The sequence below is a fragment of the Chenopodium album genome, chromosome 3 (assembly GCF_948465745.1).
Source record: "Chenopodium album chromosome 3, dcCheAlbu1.1, whole genome shotgun sequence".
NCBI lineage: Eukaryota > Viridiplantae > Streptophyta > Magnoliopsida > Caryophyllales > Amaranthaceae > Chenopodium > Chenopodium album.
This window is the reverse complement of record NC_137836.1, coordinates 84,169,534-84,189,183: the sequence shown is the minus strand read 5'-3', so window position 1 is coordinate 84,189,183 and position 19,650 is coordinate 84,169,534. Positions and strand designations below refer to the sequence as shown.

General features: G+C 34.9%; 3 protein-coding genes across 4 annotated transcripts; 1 reads left to right on the top strand and 2 right to left on the bottom strand.

Moving 5' to 3' along the window:
• The first annotated feature begins 1,149 nt into the window (after positions 1-1,149).
• LOC145624648 ((S)-8-oxocitronellyl enol synthase CYC2-like) lies at positions 1,150-2,634 on the top strand. Its single transcript, XM_081677731.1, has one exon. The coding sequence runs from the start codon at positions 1,339-1,341 to the stop codon at positions 2,494-2,496; it is 1,158 nt and encodes a 385-aa protein (XP_081533857.1). The 5' UTR covers positions 1,150-1,338; the 3' UTR covers positions 2,497-2,634.
• A 62-nt stretch (positions 2,635-2,696) lies between these two features.
• LOC145624647 (ABC transporter G family member 31-like) lies at positions 2,697-13,141 on the bottom strand. 2 transcript variants are annotated; one of them, XM_081677729.1, is made up of 24 exons: positions 12,736-13,141; positions 12,194-12,314; positions 12,012-12,100; positions 11,174-11,258; positions 10,502-10,664; positions 10,113-10,189; positions 9,862-10,006; positions 9,092-9,393; positions 8,708-8,989; positions 7,984-8,300; positions 7,732-7,892; positions 7,547-7,650; positions 7,310-7,460; positions 7,106-7,168; positions 6,859-6,986; positions 6,431-6,763; positions 6,022-6,312; positions 5,856-5,939; positions 5,404-5,537; positions 5,084-5,311; positions 4,445-4,616; positions 4,014-4,101; positions 3,549-3,715; positions 2,697-3,415 (listed from the first exon to the last, which is right to left on the bottom strand). In XM_081677729.1, exons 1-24 carry the CDS (start codon positions 13,068-13,070, stop codon positions 3,149-3,151), a joined length of 4,287 nt encoding a protein of 1,428 aa, XP_081533855.1. In that variant the 5' UTR covers positions 13,071-13,141; the 3' UTR covers positions 2,697-3,148. The 2 variants fall into 2 exon arrangements, with proteins under 2 accessions (XP_081533855.1, XP_081533856.1); XM_081677730.1 differs by lacking the exons at positions 7,310-7,460; positions 7,547-7,650.
• A 1,928-nt stretch (positions 13,142-15,069) lies between these two features.
• On the bottom strand, positions 15,070-19,650 carry LOC145620797 (protein DAMAGED DNA-BINDING 2-like). The gene is made up of 11 exons (XM_081675516.1): positions 19,175-19,650; positions 18,957-19,047; positions 18,132-18,259; positions 17,818-17,940; positions 17,601-17,689; positions 17,346-17,466; positions 17,052-17,143; positions 16,561-16,690; positions 16,104-16,352; positions 15,817-16,013; positions 15,070-15,606 (listed from the first exon to the last, which is right to left on the bottom strand). The coding sequence occupies exons 1-11, from the start codon at positions 19,382-19,384 to the stop codon at positions 15,399-15,401; spliced, it is 1,638 nt and encodes a 545-aa protein (XP_081531642.1). The 5' UTR covers positions 19,385-19,650; the 3' UTR covers positions 15,070-15,398.

Below are 19,650 nucleotides of genomic sequence, written 5' to 3'. Positions count from 1 at the left end.
GTGCGAAACCATCAAGTTCCCTAAAGTACAGATTAAGCTGTCCTGTAAAGTGTAAAGTTTTGTAAACCTCACCTAAAGTTTCATTAAGAGTAGTGTACTACGGACAAACTTACTCTTGTACTGTTTTACGTGTGGCCGTGGCCGATTTTGTGCCAACACTTTTTAAAAGTCGGGTTTAATTGAGAAAATATAAGGTTATCATCATGATAAACAAAAGTCGTTTATTTATTGGCATTTACAATTTGTTAATCATGATGATGAAATGGGGCTTCCTTGTTCGTTTTAATCGGGACATACTATTAATGGTATGTATGACACTGTAACACGAGTAAAAATAAATTATAGTCCGTAAAAATAAGTTATTGTTCATAATACCTTCATTATTGGACTTGAAATAATAGCAAGATTTGACGTGCTCAACTTGCTAGAATGGTCTGTATACACCCTAATTGTGGGGCAAATTGCCCATCTTCACATCCTGTATTATGGGCTTTTGCTCCTCACAACTCAGACTTGCTAATAATTTTGAATGGCTTGTAATCAGCCACAAAGAGGAGGAGAATAAAAAAATGCTGAATTTATTGTTTTGCCAAGTTGAATTTAGATTACCGGAAAACAAAATTAGGATCACTGATTAGTATAGAATGACACATGTTACTTCTAAATTTCAACCATTTAGTTGGACTAATAGACTTTACATCAAGACTTGTTATGTTACACTACTAGTTTAAATTATTATATTATAATAGCGGTGATTTTTTAGAATAAAGGACATAAGGTTGCCAATCTCGAGTCCAACCAAGTCAATTTTGTGGAAAATTAACCAATTCTTGTTCTTTACTGGTTTGCTAATCAAACACAAAATGTTTCAACTTCACCGAAAGAGTCAAAGCTGATTAAGTGTTCCAGCTTGCTTAATACTTCAGTAAGCTAAAAATATGGTTAAAAATTGAGTTATGCTGTAAAAATGATCGACATTTTTAATTACTTAAAGGAGTAAAATATTAACACCGTCCATGTTCACATGAACACTTCAACGTAAATTACAAGGTTGCATAAATCTCCAGAATAACTCATTCCTCAAAAATAGGAGAACCATTAATAATAAGATGATGATTAGGTACTTAAATATTTTATATTTTTATAAACAAAAACTTTATAATATTATAATGATTAAATAATGATCAAGTGTAATGTTTATTGCCTACAAATAGAGATCCTACTCATACAACAAGTCCTACAAATCAGAAAAACAACTCATTCTTACACAACTTCAAAAACCATACATAAACCTCTTCCATTCACCCACCTTTTCTAATCTTCTGAAAACAAATCAAAATGGCCCTGAAAAAATCCAAGCAAGATCATGGAGGAGCTTCTAAGAAGCGAGTAGCCGCGATTTTTGGTGTCACGGGGCTAGTAGGGAGAGAGCTTGCTCGAAGGCTAAGCTCGAAGTACTCGTGGAAAGTATATGGCATAGCGCGAAGAGAAGAGCAAATAAGCTCTTTAAAAAAGGGCAGTAATGATTACAACTTCATTTCCTGTGATCTTCTGTGTCCTTTGGATACACAAAAGAAGCTGTCTTGTTTAGAAGATGTGACTCACATTTTCTGGGTTACTTGGGCTAATCAGTTCCCCCTTGATAGCCCAGAATGCTGTGACCAAAACAAAGAGATGTTGTCGAATGCGTTGGATGCAATGCTACCGAAAGCCAAGTCCTTAAAACACGTTTCTCTTCAGACAGGTATGAAGCATTATGTTTCATTGAGAGGTCCAAATAGTTTAAGAGATGTTGATATCACGGTATATGATGAGGATTGTCCTAGAGCTTCTATAGGGAATAACTTCTATTATGTCCTAGAAGATTTGCTTGAGGAGAGGCTTGCTGTTAATAAGGTAGCATGGTCGGTCCAAAGGCCTGGTTTGATTACAGGGTATTCAAGCAGGACATTTTATAATTTTATGGGTTGTCTTGCTGTTTATGGAAGTATTTGTAAGCAATTGAATCTTCCTTTTGTGTTTGGAGGATCAAGGGAGTGTTGGGAAGAGGCATGTATTGATATCTCGGATGCTCGGCTAGTTGCTGAGCAACACATTTGGGCTTCTACTGATGATCAAGTATCCTCAAGCAGTGGCCAAGCCTTCAATGCCATTAACGGGGTTTGTTTCACATGGAAAGAGATATGGCCGGTGATAGGGAAAAAGTTCGGCCTAGAAGTTCCTGAAAATATGTTTTCCAACGATTTTCTATATTCCAAGGCTATGGAAGACAAGGCTGGAGTTTGGAGAGAGATTGTGGAGAAGAAAGGTTTGGTGGAGACAGAGATGGAAGAATTGGCTAACTGGCCATTTTTGGACATCCTGTTTCGATCCCCCATGAAGTTACTAGGAACGCGAGCGAAAGCTGATCGCCTGGGTTTCAAAACGAGGTATACAGCGTCAGAATCAATTTCGTATTGGATAGATAACATGAGAGATGAAAAATTGATACCTTAAGGCAGAGCCCGAAATGTAGCCAAACTTTGCATATAGAAAAGAAACAGAATTGTACGTATTTACAGCAGTAATGTGTAATAAGTTTCCTGCAAATTCCATATCCTGCATATATATTCTAAATAAATCCTGATTTCAGCATAGCAGAATTCTCCTTTAATTGATGTTCAGATGGCTATAAATACGTGCATATATAAATCCTGATTTTTTAAGGCATAAACCTCATTTTATAAAACTGACTAGAAAGGGTTTTGTATTGGGTTAACTGGGACTACAAAGGGCAATAATGGAGACAAGATGGGTCCTAAGTCTCAAAATACCGCCTCCTTTCTCTTCCTAAAACAAATCTATTAGCTAAGCTAGTTGACTTCTGTGATTGGCATGAGATCCTAAAAATTGTCAGATGTGCCATATTGCTTCTGTAAGTTTCAAGCAGAAGCATCTGACGTGCCTATGCTAAAACTCTGCCTGAGAGATGAAACATGAAGTTGGAATTGGATCCTCAGTGATCCAAGTATAAAGTCCATCCGATAATTCCTTACAAGATTCATGTTTGTCTGTCCCCTATACTTTTCTCTTGGGCCTCCTCTTCTTTGGCGACTTGTAAAATTTTAATCTTTTCCTCACCAACAGTGGCCAACAAATGTGTTTGTTCTCATCTTTTCTGGAAATTGAGGAATCTGATAGAAGCCATAAAGGCGCCAGAAAAAAGGAGAGAAAAGCCAATAAGAACAACAGCTGATATACCAATCATTTCAGAGTTAAAGCCATAATGGAGATCCAGATAATCTTTGACCGAGCCCTTAAACCCTTCTGTAATGACGATGGTCTCAACATCAGCAAGCTGTGATGAAATAAGTCCACGTAGTGTCCATGCCACAGGGCAGATGTAATAGAACCAAATCCACCAGCCAGGGATATACTAACAAATGAGTAAAAAAAAAAAGACTTAGTACAAGATGTATGAAGTACATAAAATCAGAAGCCATGATGCCACCTAGCTTGACAGAAAAAAAAAAATTGGCAGCAGTAAAAAAGACGGAAACAGCACTTACACTCTTGGGAATAAGGAAGCCAGAAAATAGATTCCAAAGTGAGTAAGATGCAGAAGATATGACGGCTGCCATATGCTGCGTAGGTGTAAGGCTGACAGCCATCATTCCATAAAAGGTGAAGTAAGTGAAAGTAAGGAATGTAAAGACAAGGTACAGCAGAAATTTCCCTGCAAAACACACAATTGAATGTCAATAAATCTATCGGACCTCTTGAGAATATTTCAAATAAATGTTCGCTAATTGAGGTCTGCATTATGTTGTTAGTTCCAAATAAGTGTTTTTAATAAGATTGCAAGAGCAAAAAGTTGGCTCTAGCAAGCAATTAAACAGTTTCATAGGTTTAGTGCACCCAAACCCAAGTAAAATTTTCTGCAAAGCAAGGCCTCTTGAGAATGAGAATTAAAGAGGAAATGTGATAAAATAAATAATTAACTTAAAATGTGATAAAATAAATAATTAACTTACTTATTGTCCTTTCAAAACCAATCATGAAGTAAGTGATGATGCCATATGATAATGTCTGTGCAGCAATATATGGAATTTCCACAAGAGCCTGATTCAAAAAAATATGGAAGCAAAGAATTCAATCTGATACATTCCGGGAGTATAAACAGTATCTATTTGATACTCATTCATCTCATCAGCATTAAGGAAATTCATTCAGTGACAAGAGATACTTCATATAGGTTTTCAATTCAGGTTTTATAACTTAAACATTTGTGATGTATCATCCCAAAAAGTTGTTGATTCATTCTGGCATACAACCTTTGGTGCTTATATCTATGCAAGTGTTTGTAAAGCTACATCACATAGGCGATCATGTTGTTTCTCTTATAGTTCTCAGAGAGTGTCCCAAGCATCAACCATGAAAAAATGGAATTAGTCATTAAATGTACCTGAGCAGCTGCATAAGCCAGAGGAGAGTACATTCCTGCAGCCTTTTCTCTGTAGAAAACTGTTCTCTCAATGGATATAACTGGTTGTACTGAAGAAGCATTGCTGACGCCCAAGAACAAACATGAAGAATGAAGGGCTCCCATGATTGTAAACAAGTTGATGATCGAATCCCTTTATGTTATAAGTATACAAGTCAATATGCATATTGTAAGAAGCCATTGTACTGTTAAAAACTCATTTCATACAAAAAAGGAATCATGAATACTGGAAGAATATTCCATGGTTCTATGAGAAAGAAACTGTTTGTAATTAGATAATCATTAGAATTTAGGTAAACAATCACAATCAGATTATAACACTGACACACCTTAGTGTTTTAAGCTTATCTTATGAGAATGGACTTCTACATTTTTTTTTTTTTTTGAATAATAAAGTATACGGTCCTTATATTCAGTACAGGCATGTCTGTAAATTGTAAATCAGAGATTAGTTAATTAAAATAGTTAAGCTACTTCTGTACTGTAAATTTCTATAAAATTATTTTTTGAGAGACAATAATGCTAGTATATAACTCCTTCAAGTATAGTTGGTAGCCAAACATTTGTATGTGGAGATGGAACTGGATGAAAAGAACCTACCTTTTTGAACCAATATCCCAGAATATGGAGCCAAGAACCAGTCCACAGATTGTAGCAAGAAGGAATCTCACTGCATTATACTTTGGAGATCTCCAATATACAAGAAATTGCTTCTGAAGACAAAGCCGAAACTGGGATATGATATCTTGAGAGAATATTGTATTAAAATGTAATGGTTTTGATCCAGGTGGTGGTATACTCCCTTGCTCTATGAAAGCTTCTACCTCTCTAGAAATGATAGAAAAAAACATAGGGAAAAACAAAAGGTGATAATGAGAACACAAATGAGCAAGCAAAAGAAGCAAGCACCCAAAAATTACCTGAACTGATTGGAGTTTTGATAAATGTTAGCAAAATCTTGACCAAGCCTTTCTTCAACAGCAGGGGTAGTAACCTCAAGCATCCAAGTTGCAGGATTATAGCCATCAGGAATGGGAGGGATTCCATCTATTCCCTAAGAAATGAAAAATACCCCAAATTTCAATTAAATCTTATTGAACAATATATTAGTTCAGGCTAGAAATTTTGTTGATTGCATTTAGTGACTATATTTCTACCCCATTTCTCTAGTTATTGCATACTCAACCCAGTCTGTAAAAAGCATTATGCCTTTTTTCTGACTTAATATAGTTTAGTTCTATGAATAATGAAACCTTATTTTCACCCCAAAAAAAAAACAAAAAAATACCATGAAATTGTACTTATAATTCACCTTTCTGATCACTTGAACAATGAACCAATAATCTAAAGTGAACAGAGCTGAAACCCATACCTGAAAATAGTCTATCATAATGCAGGAGTGAAGTCCAAGTTTTCCTCCATATATAACTTGTCCACCACGTTTCATAAGAAGCAACTGTACAAATGGTAAAGCTAGGTGAAAATAGATTCAGATTGCAAAATCCTTGAGTGTAGATAGTGAATGAGCATAGCCGAACCTCATCAAATGCTTCAAATATGTCAATGCTTGGTTGATGTATAGTGCAGACCACAGTTCGTCCTGTGTCAACAGTATTACGGACTGTTCGCATCACTATAGCTGCTGCTCGTGCATCAAGTCCTGATGTTGGTTCATCCATAAAAATTATAGAAGGATTTGCAACGAGCTCTACTCCAATTGTTAGTCGTTTCCTTTGTTCTGTTGATAAGCCAGTAGAACCAGGCAATCCCACCAAAGCATGTTTGAGACTATCAAGCTCTACAAGCCTCATCACTTCGTCAACAAACTCCTGCAATCAAATTATAGCTTGCTATTAATAACAGGCTAAGTGCTAACTAAATTAGGATGGACACCAGGCCATGTCAATGAATAACTCTGCGAGTCAGAAATTCGGTTATAGAACTAACCTTTTTGGTTTCTTTACTAATTTCTTTTGGAAGACGAAGTGAAGAAGAGAACCAGAGAGACTCCTCCACTGTCACTTGAGGAGAATGAATATCATTCTGTTCAACATATCCTGAAATTCTGGCAAAAGTATGCTGCACTTTTGGATAGCCTGAGATCCTAATGTCTCCTTTGATGTATCCACCTGTTTTTCTTCCCGCTAGCACATCCATCAAAGTGGTTTTTCCTGCTCCGCTTGATCCAACTAATGCAGTTAGGACTCCTGGTGAAAAAACTCCACTCACATTTGCCAATAGCTGCAACTTCGTTTCTGGTACACCTTTTTCCTTCATAGCCTAAAATATATGCAGCAATAAGAATATATGCAGCAATAAATGATAAAGAAGTTTTTTGAATAAAAAAAAAAAGATTGGAATTTGGTTTTTATTACTTTTGGCATGTCAACAAAGTAATTGACATTATGAAATGTCATACTCAGTGGTTCAAATGGAAGACTCATTCCCTTATTTTTGTCTGGTTTGGGAGAAGCTCCATTTGAATTGAGAACCTCATCTTTGCCTGCATGGGAAGTAAACAAATTAAGGGACTGCAGTATTGTTTTTTTTTTTTTAAAGGTATTATATGCTTGCTATCAAATGGAAGAGTCAGTTGGATGTTTGGAAGAGAATATGCTAGACCTTTATTGGGTGCACCATCGACTGAGATGTCAACTGGGATCACAGTCTGAGCTTTCTTTAAAGCTGCAAAGAAGTACATATAATAAGCAACTCAATTGCAACCAATTTACTTGGCTTGCTAAAAGAAAGCATAATTATGCGTTCAGAGCCATAGAATTTTACAACCTTTCCCAAGGTAAAGCAAATGGAACATTTGGCACTTACGATTCAGGTAGGCCAAGGCTAGAGTAACTATGCAGTTGAAAAGAAGTGCATAACATAATAACACAAAAATTCCAATCCAGTACCAACGACCATCTGTTGGCATTCCATGCAACTCAAGGACATTCTTTCCAACTGTAGTGTTTCCTGAGGGCTGGAAACTTATATAGGTTAGTAGTCCCTCACACATATAAATACTGTGCAGAGGGATGGAAGTGTAGAGACGATATAAGAGGGTACCTGCATCCATCTTGGTGCTGTAAATTCGTTTACAGAAACTGCATTTTGAGCATAGGAAAGGGGCGATATCCAGTATGCCCATGTCCACCCAGGTTTTATCATATCTAAATGTAATGATGTCAGTAAGAAAAGCTATCCATATATATATATATATATATTATCTCATAGGGAGTCAAGGGGCTTACTTTTTGGAAGAATAAAACCACCCAAACAGAGTACAGCAAGCATTGAAGCTGAAGAACAAGTACTAGCAATGACCATATCTCTTGCTAGTGTAGCTAACATCCGAAAAAGACCCAATGCCATTTGATGGATCACAAATAGAAGCAGCATGAAACGGAAAAACCTGGAAAAATCGGAAGAAAAAATATTGCATATCTTATGTTAAGTAGTTTATAGCAATTAAGTCCTGAGAAAGTTTCATTAGCAAGATATACCTTCCAGCTTCAGGAGTAAATCCAACCAAGAAATATACAACGCATGACCATACTACAGATTCGATGATTGAATATGGAACACGTAGAGCCCAGCTTGAAAGTGACCATGCCCAAGCAGGATAGAAACAGTTGTCTCTTTGCTTGTAAAAGACTGGGAGTCTAAATATCATGAGAGACAGCTCGGAAAGGCCATTAAACAATATATGTACGGCCCCAAAGAAAAGGCAGGACATATACAGATTTCCGTAAGTCACATCTGTAGCATGTAGCCTTGTTTTGAAAAAAGTTGTTCCTGTGATTAACCCCACAAATGCGACCTACCAACAAGCATAGAGATAATGAAGGACAGAAAAGTGATCCATATCAAATATTCCACCAGAAGGGACTTCAATAGACTTATCAGGTTTTTATTGAGTGAACATCAGGTCTCTTCATCCAAAAAAGAGATTGATTATGCAAGTAAATTGGAGATTTATGCACCAAGGAAACATACTAAATAAACCATCATTTTAATACATTTGGAACAGACAGGTAAAGAGAGAACATACTGGTTGAGAAACAGACTACAAGTATAATGAAAAGAAAGCATGCAGCTTGAGACGATGTTTTATACTTTGTATGACTTCCTACACTATAGCTACAATGGATATCATAGAAACATTATACTTGAGGTTATAACTGAAGTAAAATATTCTATCATAGTAAACGACAAGATAAAACATACTTGACAAGTTCGGAAAATGTAGAGGAAACTATGCCTTCGGATCAATAGAACTTCTCTTGAGAAACAAGCCTTAAAAAGCTCCCATTTCGGTACAGCAAACATTGTTCTGGACAGAGCTAAAGGATGACTCCGCGATTTCTCATATGGAGCAGATAGAGTATCTTCAACAGTCTTCCCAAATCTAGAAGTTTTGAATGCTTCAGCAATTTGTTCAGGACGAATGAACTGGTAAGGCTTTGAAGGATCCGCCCAATATTGCTCTTGGTCCTTCTTAGAAGTAACCTAGAGTAGCAGACATATTCAAGAAGGCTACTATATTGAGCAAGAAAAACCAAAAAAAAAAAAAAAAAAAAAAAAGAAGAATGATATTGATTGGATAAATACCTCTTGTAAAAAATCTGCCACGCCCTTACGAGGGGGCAATCGAAAGCCTATTGATTCAAAAAATTCCAACACATCTGTTCGAGGACCATGATAGACCATATTCCCTTCTGATAACAAAATCAAATCATCAAAGAGTTCAAATGTTTCAGGCGCTGGCTGAAGAAGAGCCATGAGTACAGTTCCTTCCATTTGATGAACGAAGTTCCCTATGCATTTCACTATCTGGAATGTAGTTGAGCTATCTAGTCCAGTGGATATTTCATCCATGAAGAGAGTTTTCTCAGGCCCAACAATCATTTCTCCTGCATACAAATAGCATCAATCATTATTTCTTTATGTTCCTATCTTTAACTACCTTATTGATTTAAACTAAGATATCTTCACATAAAGAACACAAAATGTTAAAAGTCCAAACTATTCCATGTTCTTCCCTTGTTTCTTCTTTGGCTCAATTCCACTTTTTCACATAATGTTGGGAAAGTTTTAAATTCCAAATTAAAATCTCTCTAATATTCTTTTTCAATATTTTGCCCATAGAGTACACAACTACACATGTTGCTAAGATATCCTAACTTGTAAAAATAAAAACAAGTTGCAAAATATGAAATTTTAACTATATGAGTTTAAAATTACTCACATAACAGTTGCATAGTGCAAAATGTGAACGTTATCATAAGTTTGAGTTGCAACCTAGCTAAAGGCAAATTTGTAAAGCCATACCAAGGACAGAGATACATGGAAAAGAAAAGGTGAGTGAAAGATTTGACAACCTGAAGTAACTCTCTTTCTTTGACCACCTGAGACTCCTCGATTCATGTCATTACCAACAACTGTATCAGCACATACATCAAGGCCAAGAACTTTGAGGAGGTAATCTGTTGAAATGCTGTGCTTATTTCCACCAACTGACAGTGCCTGTAGATTTCATCATATATTCTTATTATTTACTATATAGTACATATATTGTTAACTAGCTCTATGCAGGTGGCACAGACATTGTCAATTCGAAAGCACAACTAACCTTCATAAACGCGTCAATTTCTGGGCTTGGACGTATATTTGTTTGTTTCTCCAATCGAACAAGTTCCTCCATATATCCTGCAAAGCAAATGAAAAACGAGAATGAAGTAAAAATTCAAAACTTCATGCTACATTGATAATATAAATCTTAAAGATCAAATCACTTCCCGACAATAAAATGATAGATTACAGATACATGAAATATGACAACTTTTATTTACAAAGTGAGGAAATATAAATTTAGAATTTCTATGTCTTGCACAACATGAAGCACATAAAGTAATTTCAAACATTAGATAGACCTTCATTGTAGATTAGAATTTAAATAATCAGTCTGACATAACAATTAAGTATATTGTTCATTTTATTGATACCTGCACCAAATTATACCTGAAAAGGATTCACTTGCTCCTTGGCATCTAGCAGCAAAGTCAAAAGTTTCTCTCACTGTTAGCTCGGCAATGTGATTATCTGTTTGACCTATGTAAGCTGAAGTTCTTTGCACGCAAAATTCACTCATTTCATGGCCATTGTATGTAATTGTTCCACTTTTCTGTAGATGTAAAAGTTAATCAAGAATATGTATTTATAGTCTAATTCACTTTGTATGGATACTATTAATCACAATAAACTAAGAAACATTTATTTTTATAACTAAGACACTATAGTCGTTCTGACAGTACAGTTACATGAAGGCAAGATAACCAAGAAATGTAAAGTGTAGAAAATGTTGTGGTATAGTTGACCACTCGATAATAGTTTCAAACTTGCTAATCTCACCATAATTATTCCACATAGAAGTAAAGCAAACGTTTAGAATTATATTATGCTATCTCATAGACTGTTTAGATGCATGACAAAGAAAGGGTACGGTATGCATGAAATGCTACCATAACAAGTCAACAAATAAATCAAACCAACAGAATTTGAGCTACCTATTGACAAATGATGAAAGCTAGCCTAAATATTTCCACTGATTACTAGGATAGTTATTGAAGTAAACTAGCAATAAGTATTTATATAACATGAAAATTGCCTAATAGTCGAACAGGTGGTGTTCACCTTTAAGCTACTGTCAAGCTTTCCTGCAAGAGCCAGTAGCAGGGTAGATTTGCCTGCTCCAGGAGGCCCAAGAAGCAATGTCATCCTGAAAAATAACCGAACTACTAATTAATGAACACAGCTACTACTACCAAGACCACTTAAATAATAAAAATAAGTCAGAAAATTTTACAAGCAACAATAAACCAATCTCCTGGATACGAATTTTGTGACATCTTGAAAGCATCTTGAACGTTATAAGGTTTTGACTTGAATTGATAAGATGGGTATGTCATAAACGTTATGAGGTTTTGACTTAATAATTAGATTGATTTTGGAATAAACACAATTGAGATCGAGCAATTAATTCAGATTCACAAGTTTAATGACTCCATCCCCCATCACCTTCAATTCCTCTTTTTTCAACTAATTTCATTCATGTGATTTCTTATCTATAATATATATTCCACAAGGAACCTACATAATCCTAAAAGTTAAAAATAAAGCTTACAAGTTCTCATGTTACATGGGACACTCTTGGACAACCTCCTAAGGATGTACTTATTACGCGTTTTTAAGATGTTTGACGTGTGTATGTAATTCATGTTGCACTTGTGCTCATTGACAAAGATGCAAATCCTAAAAGCAAATGTTAATACAGAGTAATAATAAAATTAAACTACTCGATCTTACTCCAAATAACAATAAAACCACATAACTTTCGCAACCATCATCTAATGCGTATGAAATCAAACAATTAGGATATGTAAACTAATTATACATTGCTAAAATAGCCTAAACATTTTAATTTTACAACTGTGCAACTTTAGCAAGAAATTGCTAAATAAAAGTAGATTACCTCCCAGGCTTGAGATATCCACTAACATTATTCAAGATAGTTAATGAATGTCTTTCTGGACGATATAGCCTCAAAATTTTCAATATCGCCTGTAATTAAAACAGATATAATCAGGAATTTAGTGCCTGAAGTTTCTATATTCTCGTTAATTACATAATTAATTACTGGAGATTAGAGAAAACCTCAATTTTATCACGGTAAAAATTAATCAAAGTAGGCAAAGCTCGTTTGCCAGTCATTACTGCCGCTGTGATATTCAAGTCCTTAAACCTCACTTCTACCTTCGGCAATTCCAATCCAACTCTGCAATTCAACATAAATTCAATGAAATTAATGCATGTCTTCGGAAAGTGCAAAATTATGAAATTTAATTCCAGATTACTAGAAATTACTCCAGAATTTAATTAATCCTTAAATTCATTTAAAATAAGTTCCAGAATTCTATAGAAATTATCTAACGTTCGAAACATTTATTCTGAATTTGATTTTCCGACAAAAAAAAGGAAAACCTAAAAGGACGAATAAATGTGATTATGAAGCATTTTTCACCGCCAAAAATATATTTGCAGAATTTTTTAAAGGAACTACAAATTTGCAAAAATTATCTTGAAGAATTATGGCAACAATTATTGACAAAATAAATTCCTTAAAAAATTTCGATTAAAAAACATGTTCTGATATTTGATTATACAAACAAATTAGGGCTAAACTATCATCAAAATACCTTTTAAAACGTTTTTTAACACCAGAAACAAGCTTATAATTATCCTGTTCAGCAGTATCAAGCGCCTTCAAAACAACCATTTCACGACGATTACGATCAAGCTTAGTAACATCAATGGTGGAAATCAATTTATCACCTCCACCGCCATTATCATCGTCGTAAATAACAGCGAGTTTCGTCCGTTTAACAGAAGGAAGCCTCTCAAACGCAGCCCAAATTAGGTCTTCTTCATCTTTAGCAACAGCTTCGGCGTTAGAAGGTCGACCAAACGACGATTCTAACTCGCTATTACTCAGTTCTATCTCGAAGAACTCGCTGCCATTAGAGGCCGCCATTGTTATCCACCTTCAAGTTTTTTTTCTCTCTCCTATCTGTATTATTTTCTCTCTCTAGAATTTTTTTTTTTTTTTGGAAATGAAATTGTGTAAAATTAGGCTTATGAAGGTTGCCTATATATAGGGAAGATATTAGAGAGTGAGGAAGTATGCAGTGACGTAATAGTGTATGCAATCTCAGTAATCTGGCTCTTTGCTGTCAATAATATTTATTTTTCCTTTTTTGGTAAAATAATTTGGGAAACCCGCGAATTTTTGAAGGAGGATTTATGTAATTACTAAAATAGCCTTGCTATGGTTTGTTACGGTTTGACCACTTTGACGGAGATAAAATTTGTTGCATACCAGCGTAAAGAGATTGGGGAACGAGTGTGAAAGCCATTATGATATAGAATCAGCATATAGAGATTGGAGTATTTCATTTGATTTTGTTTTACTCCTTTCGTTTTTACCTCTTGGTGCACCCTTTTATTTAATTTTAGTCAACTCGATACGTTAGTGATTAGTCCGATTACTATTTACTTTATGTGATCTCTAATACACGTCTTGAGTACCTTTTAATATTAGTGGAATGTAAAGAGTAAACTTTTTTTTTTTTGACAATAACAAGAGTAAACTTTTTACATAGTATGTAAGTTATATAATTATAAATAATCATACATTGACCATGTGTTTAATTAGAATTCATGTGATATTAGTATTTTTTTTACATTTCGTAAAAAAAATTAACGAATTAAAGATAGAAATTTAAGAGTTACAAAAAAAGTAAGTTTATGAAGAATTCTCATGAAAAAAGAGTGGCACAAAATATTTTTATCCAAACTTTCACGAGTTACCCCTAAATCATGTATTCAATAAGGTTATACCACGTATCTTGTATATATATTAGCACATATATATTATGGTATAAAAGTGGATGCTAAATGACTTGATTGTGTAAAGTCTTGGAAATGATACTTAAGAGTTAAGACTTGAGCATTATTGGTTTATTTATCTTGCAATTCTCTCTAAGCCAAAACAAGATATGAATTACGTTAAGCTAAAATAGAGAAACAGATAAGAATGTGAGACGAAATGAATAATATAAAGGAGTACTAAGATAAAAGGAACAAAGGAGTGAATAAGGAAATATCCTAATTTTTATTGAGAACCAATATCAAATCATTCATATATACCAAATATACATTTTCTATGATAACTCTTCAAACTTAAAACATGTGCTCAAAAGTTGGAAGTTCTAATTCTTCCAAGTTGAATGTATGTTGTATACATAAATAGACTAAAGAGTCATTTAGAACTCAATTATAGTGACGTAAGGTAATATCTCACCAACAACAAAATTTTCCATTATCTAAAAGGTTGAAACCTTCAAGCAAATGCATTTCTTGAAATGCCATCGTTTTTGTGGTGTATCCTGTATGTTAGCTATATGAGCATATTTCATGATCATCTTCCTTACTTATAGTGATACTGCCTAGTTTCGGCAACATGTAATCAACAAATTGATAACTCTTATGAATTTATAACATTCATGTAATCGACAAATTGATAATCGACAAATTGATAACTCTTGTGATTTTATAGCATTTTAAGACCGTTGAGTATCATTTTCGATACAATATACTCGTAAGTGATTGTCCGTTCAAAAATAGAGTTTACTCATGGAATAATTCCCCAAATACCATCTAGAAATAACGTATGTATTAATCCAACTCTAGAAAGGTCTTAGGGTCTTGTTCTATACACCTCGATTTTACAATTTTATTAAAATATAAGGTAGAGGATACGTATAAATCTATCATTTAAAACGAATCTTGGCAACATACAACAATTGGTCGGTGCCTACGTCCTGTACATATGATGAATGAACCACAACCCTCGAACAGAGGCAAAGTCATATCAGTAAACTAAGAGGAAGATGACACCAGGTCCAAAAGTGATACCAGCTAAAATGGCCTGAAGTAATCAAACCTGATGCAACAGTTAAGTTAAAGAAAGATGAAAAATATATACGTTATCTAATTATATTCATATATACAACAATTACAACCCACTGCATTTGCAGCTCATCTTATAAGCAAAATGATGAGGCTGATATAGCAGGCAACATAGAAAAGTTACACTAACCTAACCATTTTAGGCACATAATGTATAAGCTAGTTGCAGCTTTCTGCATTCCTATAATATTTGAAAAGCTTGTTCAATGTAACAGCAAATTGAAAATGGTTCTTCTCAGAAGAGCATACTTTCGGTCTTATATTATGCTTAGCAGCAGCAACTCTTACCCTCAGGAGTAAGGAATGAAAGTTCAACAAGACTTCAGAAACTTCACCTTTTGACTTTTTTGGAGGCAGATGACTTTGTTTTGGACATCTTACCCTTAGATTTGAGCGATTCATCATCCGATTCATCACTTTCACCACCAAATTTCTTTTTTCGTTTACTGTCGGTCTTCCCACAGAAAACAATTGTTTTCTTTTCATCGTTCTGTTGCACATCCTCAGCTTTATCCTTAGGCCTCCAGATAAATAAAGATCTGAAAGACAATACGATCACCAACTATTATGCTTTCCATACATACTAGAACTAGAAATTATCACAATGATGCTTTATGTTCATGAAGATGAAACCCACATTCTAAAGCATAATTTTTATTTCTTTAATCTACATGCTACACTATAAGAATGATAGATAAAAAGCAGAAAGATGACGGGAAAATCTGAGGGGATGGCCACCTAATACAAACCTTGAACTACCAGACGCCAGAACATCATCTCTGGGATGCAATTTATTAACAGGACTGATGGTCGTGATATTTGGGTCAATCACCTCAGCAACTAATTGCCCTGTGCTCACATCTATAAAGTCAATAGGATGCAGAGCAACACCATTATAGTTCTCACTGATGTAACGTCCAATAACAGCAAGAGATTCTGATGAATCCTGCCCAAAGGGGAAAAGGAGGAAGTATAACTAAGTCAGCAATGCCTAAAGAAAAGTGTGTAACTTAATGAAAAAAAAAAAAAAATCAACCTTGGGATCCCATTCAGCACGAAAAGCAGTCAAGTGGCGGTTGAAATCGTGGCTATGTACAATTTCACGGCTTGGTGACTCCATATTGCCATATATTGAATCCCAAACACGAATACGATTGTCCTGTGCTGTAGTGAGAATCTTACTCCCTGTATGCGGAGAAAAATAAGCAGAATTGACTACTCGCCGGTGTGCAAGGTTGCCAAGAGAAGATCCAGCTTCTAAGTGGCGGAGATCCCATAAGCGGGCCTGAAATGGTGCCAAACAAAGTAGAAAACACATTGGGATGAATATCTGAATTAACATAGATCAAAGATCACTTCTTACAGTTAAAAACATAGCGAAGGTTCCATCCACTTGAAACAAAAACTAAGGAAAAAAAAAAACCACTAATGCTGATGTCCACGAAGCAGATGAAGAAAGAAGTCGACAATTTGAAGTCTAAGAAAAAACTTACAAAGTGATCGTTTCCACAACTCAAGAGAAGATCTGGCTGGATAGGGTTACAATGCAACCCTACAACCTTGCTACCCTTTTTATGTATCAAGACAGCCTCCCTTATTTTATCCTTTGTACGCTTATCCAACCTATAAGTATGGCATGAATATTATTGGCAAAAACATTTATGAACAGATAAAAAATTCACTCATTCATAATATTCATATATCAAACAAAGTTAAAACTACAAGATTATCAGAATTACAGAGTACTACAAAAATAAAAATTCACAAAAGAATAGTCACAAATCACAATAGAAGCTGTCTTAACATTTTTTTTTATAAAAAAATACTACGATATTATATATGTACGAACTACAGAGTACCAGTACTACATAGAGTCCCCAGGTAACATGAGTGTTTTCCTATTCAAAAAGCTACATGTCACAACTACTAACAATTCAGTACTTCCCACAACTCATTCAAACGAAAGAGTAACAGATATACTTACATGTACATATAGCCGAAGTTATCAGCAACTAGAACAAGCCCCTTCTCTGAGTTGATATCTAAGCCATACAACATCCGCCAACTGCTTGGACCCTACATGTGTTCATGCATCCCATTAATCATGTATGCCTAACTATATTAGCTAAGTAAAGGCACGGTAACAAATTTGAAAAAGAGATAATGAAAAACTGCTTGGGCGTGTTGTCAATTCTCATTGACTTCTAAATGCCATCATAGCCAAATGCAAGCACATCTAATCAAAATAAAACAGCCATCAATTAAAAAAATGACTTACATGCCAGCCATTAGGATTTAGGTTCATCAATGATTCTGAGATTCCAGTTTCTAAGTCAGTGCAGCTAATGGTTCCATCAGAGGATGCACCAAATATAGTTCCATCATTGACGGAACTAAATCTGCATAGCAGAAAAAAATTGTCACAACCACAAGATAATAGATAAGTATAGCTTACTCATAATAAAGAAGGCCACTAAAACAGAGGAAGTGTCAACAATGATGCAAAAGATCCAGCTAAGACAATGAAATTAACCTCATAGTGTTGAGTAAGCAAGAGTGAATATTTGTATAAACTCTTTTCTCGTATACTTTATCATAATCCCAGACTCCAAGTTGACCTTTCTGAAGAAAAAAAAGGGATAGAAAGATAATACATTAGACATCACTAATACAGTAATGCAAATTAAGCAATAGCAATAATCTACGACTCTATGGAGTACCAATTAGAGATTTTAAAGTTTGAAACTAACCTTATCACCCGATAAAAGTATATTATTATTAGTCGGATGGAATTCCAAACATGTAACTCGTCTACTATGGTATCTGATAACTGCTCGTGTCACTTGATCTGGTATAAGAAATCCTGGCTTGATCTAGATTAAACCCAAAAAGAAAACGAAAAGGAAGAAAAATTTATAATCAATCAGTTTTGGGCTGCCAATATTTAAATGCTTAACCAACAATCATAGCATACAATGCATAGAATTTCCATTCCCACCAAATAAAACCAATAAACCATAGGATTTAAGCTACTAGAAGAGTGCATGTACTACAAACAACTTACAGCAGGTACGTGTGGCCTAAGCTGGCGTTCGAAAATATAATCCACTGAATGACGAGTACTTTTACGAGGAGCTGGTATGACACCATGCTCAGTAGCAACACGGTGAGGGCAATTCATTGTTGTATGGCCTTCATCCACGATACACAGAAAGACGCGTTAAAAACTCAAAACCATCAGCAAACTACTACTCAACTCTACCTTACCCCATCCCGACCCTCAAAGGCTCAAATGCCAAAGCAATCAAAATTCAAAGGAACATTGAAGGAAAAAAGAAAAGGACATATTACTGTAACTCTTTCATGACAAGGATAACCTAGAAAATTCATTTGGGCCTAAGTCATTGAACAAAATACCATTTGAGAAATCCTAGGAAGTGCAGGAATTCAGGGTTGTTTGTTTGGCACAATCATGGGAAGTTGGCAAGTTGCACTTTCAGAGTTCTAGGAATAAGTGAATAACCATTTTGGAGTTTCGGACAAGATTAACAAACGGCTTACTCTAATACTTTCAAAATATAAAAAATAAAATAAATAAAAAAATCTACTGAGTAGTTCAAAAGCACACCAAAAATTATCTGTTAACACTCAACAAAAGTGTTAACAAATTACTAATTCATACATTTAAATTCAAACCATTCAACATTTGAGTGTATTGCACATTACAAAGTTCCATTTTGCTTTGAGGCGGGAAAAGAGATAAGTAAATTATTGGATAACATTCAATCCGCCAACAAAATCAACACATTAATATGGTAACATCATACATTAGAAAATACATTCAAACTTTAATAAACTCCAACATAAAAACCACCAAACAAACACTTACCAGGCAATTTGCAAAGAAAACAAGGCTTCATTGGACAATCAATATAAGTAGCCCCTTGAAACCCAGCTTGATGTCCTGCCTTCTTACATACCTAATCAACCCAAAAACACAAATAAGCAAATATTAAACCCAGAAAATTTTCAACAAAATCTTAAACCCTAAAGTAGAATCCCAAATTAAAAATTGGGAAAATTTTATAATTACAAAAAAAAACTTACTTTGCAGACTTTTTTAAGAGAAATAGTAATGGGTTTTTTCTCTCTACTCTTAATATCTTCAATTGGTTCATCAACTTCATCTTCTTCACTTTCATAAACGACGCCGTTTTGTTCATCTTCTACTTCTTCATCAGAGGAGCTTTCTTCGGAATTTTCATCTCTCTCAATCACAATCTTCGGCGACGCTGCTCTCCTTGTTCTCGGGGGCATTTTCGTCAATTTCTATTACTGCTAATTTCGCTTTCAATTGGAGTTTCAGAGGAGAGAGAAAGAGGGAGGAAGAGGAAGGAGGGGGACAGAAAGAGGAACAGCAACCGCCTTAACTTGGGAAAATCAATTGCGGTTGGAATTTACTGTTTTACCCTTGGTAGTTACGGTAATGTTGGTAGGGAGAGGGGTAAAAAGGGAAGAATGTATGTTGAAATTGGCGGGAGATTACGTGGCTTGGTTGCAACCGTGCAGATTGAGACCAACGA

Excerpts from the sequence above, each read along its gene's own strand:
- LOC145624648 (XM_081677731.1), top strand. The coding sequence starts at position 1,339 with ATGGCCCTGAAAAAATCCAAGCAAGATCATGGAGGAGCTTCTAAGAAG.
- LOC145624647 (XM_081677729.1), bottom strand. The coding sequence starts at position 13,070 with ATGGCGGCCTCTAATGGCAGCGAGTTCTTCGAGATAGAACTGAGTAAT. Across the intron at positions 8,301-8,707 it reads ACATTTTCCGAACTTGTCAA|GTCGCATTTGTGGGGTTAAT; the intron begins GTATGTTTTATC and ends GCTTGTTGGTAG. Across the intron at positions 5,312-5,403 it reads CAAAACTCCAATCAGTTCAG|AGAGGTAGAAGCTTTCATAG; the intron begins GTAATTTTTGGG and ends TATCATTTCTAG.
- LOC145620797 (XM_081675516.1), bottom strand. The coding sequence starts at position 19,384 with ATGCCCCCGAGAACAAGGAGAGCAGCGTCGCCGAAGATTGTGATTGAG. Across the intron at positions 19,048-19,174 it reads CTCTTAAAAAAGTCTGCAAA|GTATGTAAGAAGGCAGGACA; the intron begins GTAAGTTTTTTT and ends TGGGTTGATTAG. Across the intron at positions 17,690-17,817 it reads TACTTTTATCGGGTGATAAG|AAAGGTCAACTTGGAGTCTG; the intron begins GTTAGTTTCAAA and ends TTTTTTCTTCAG.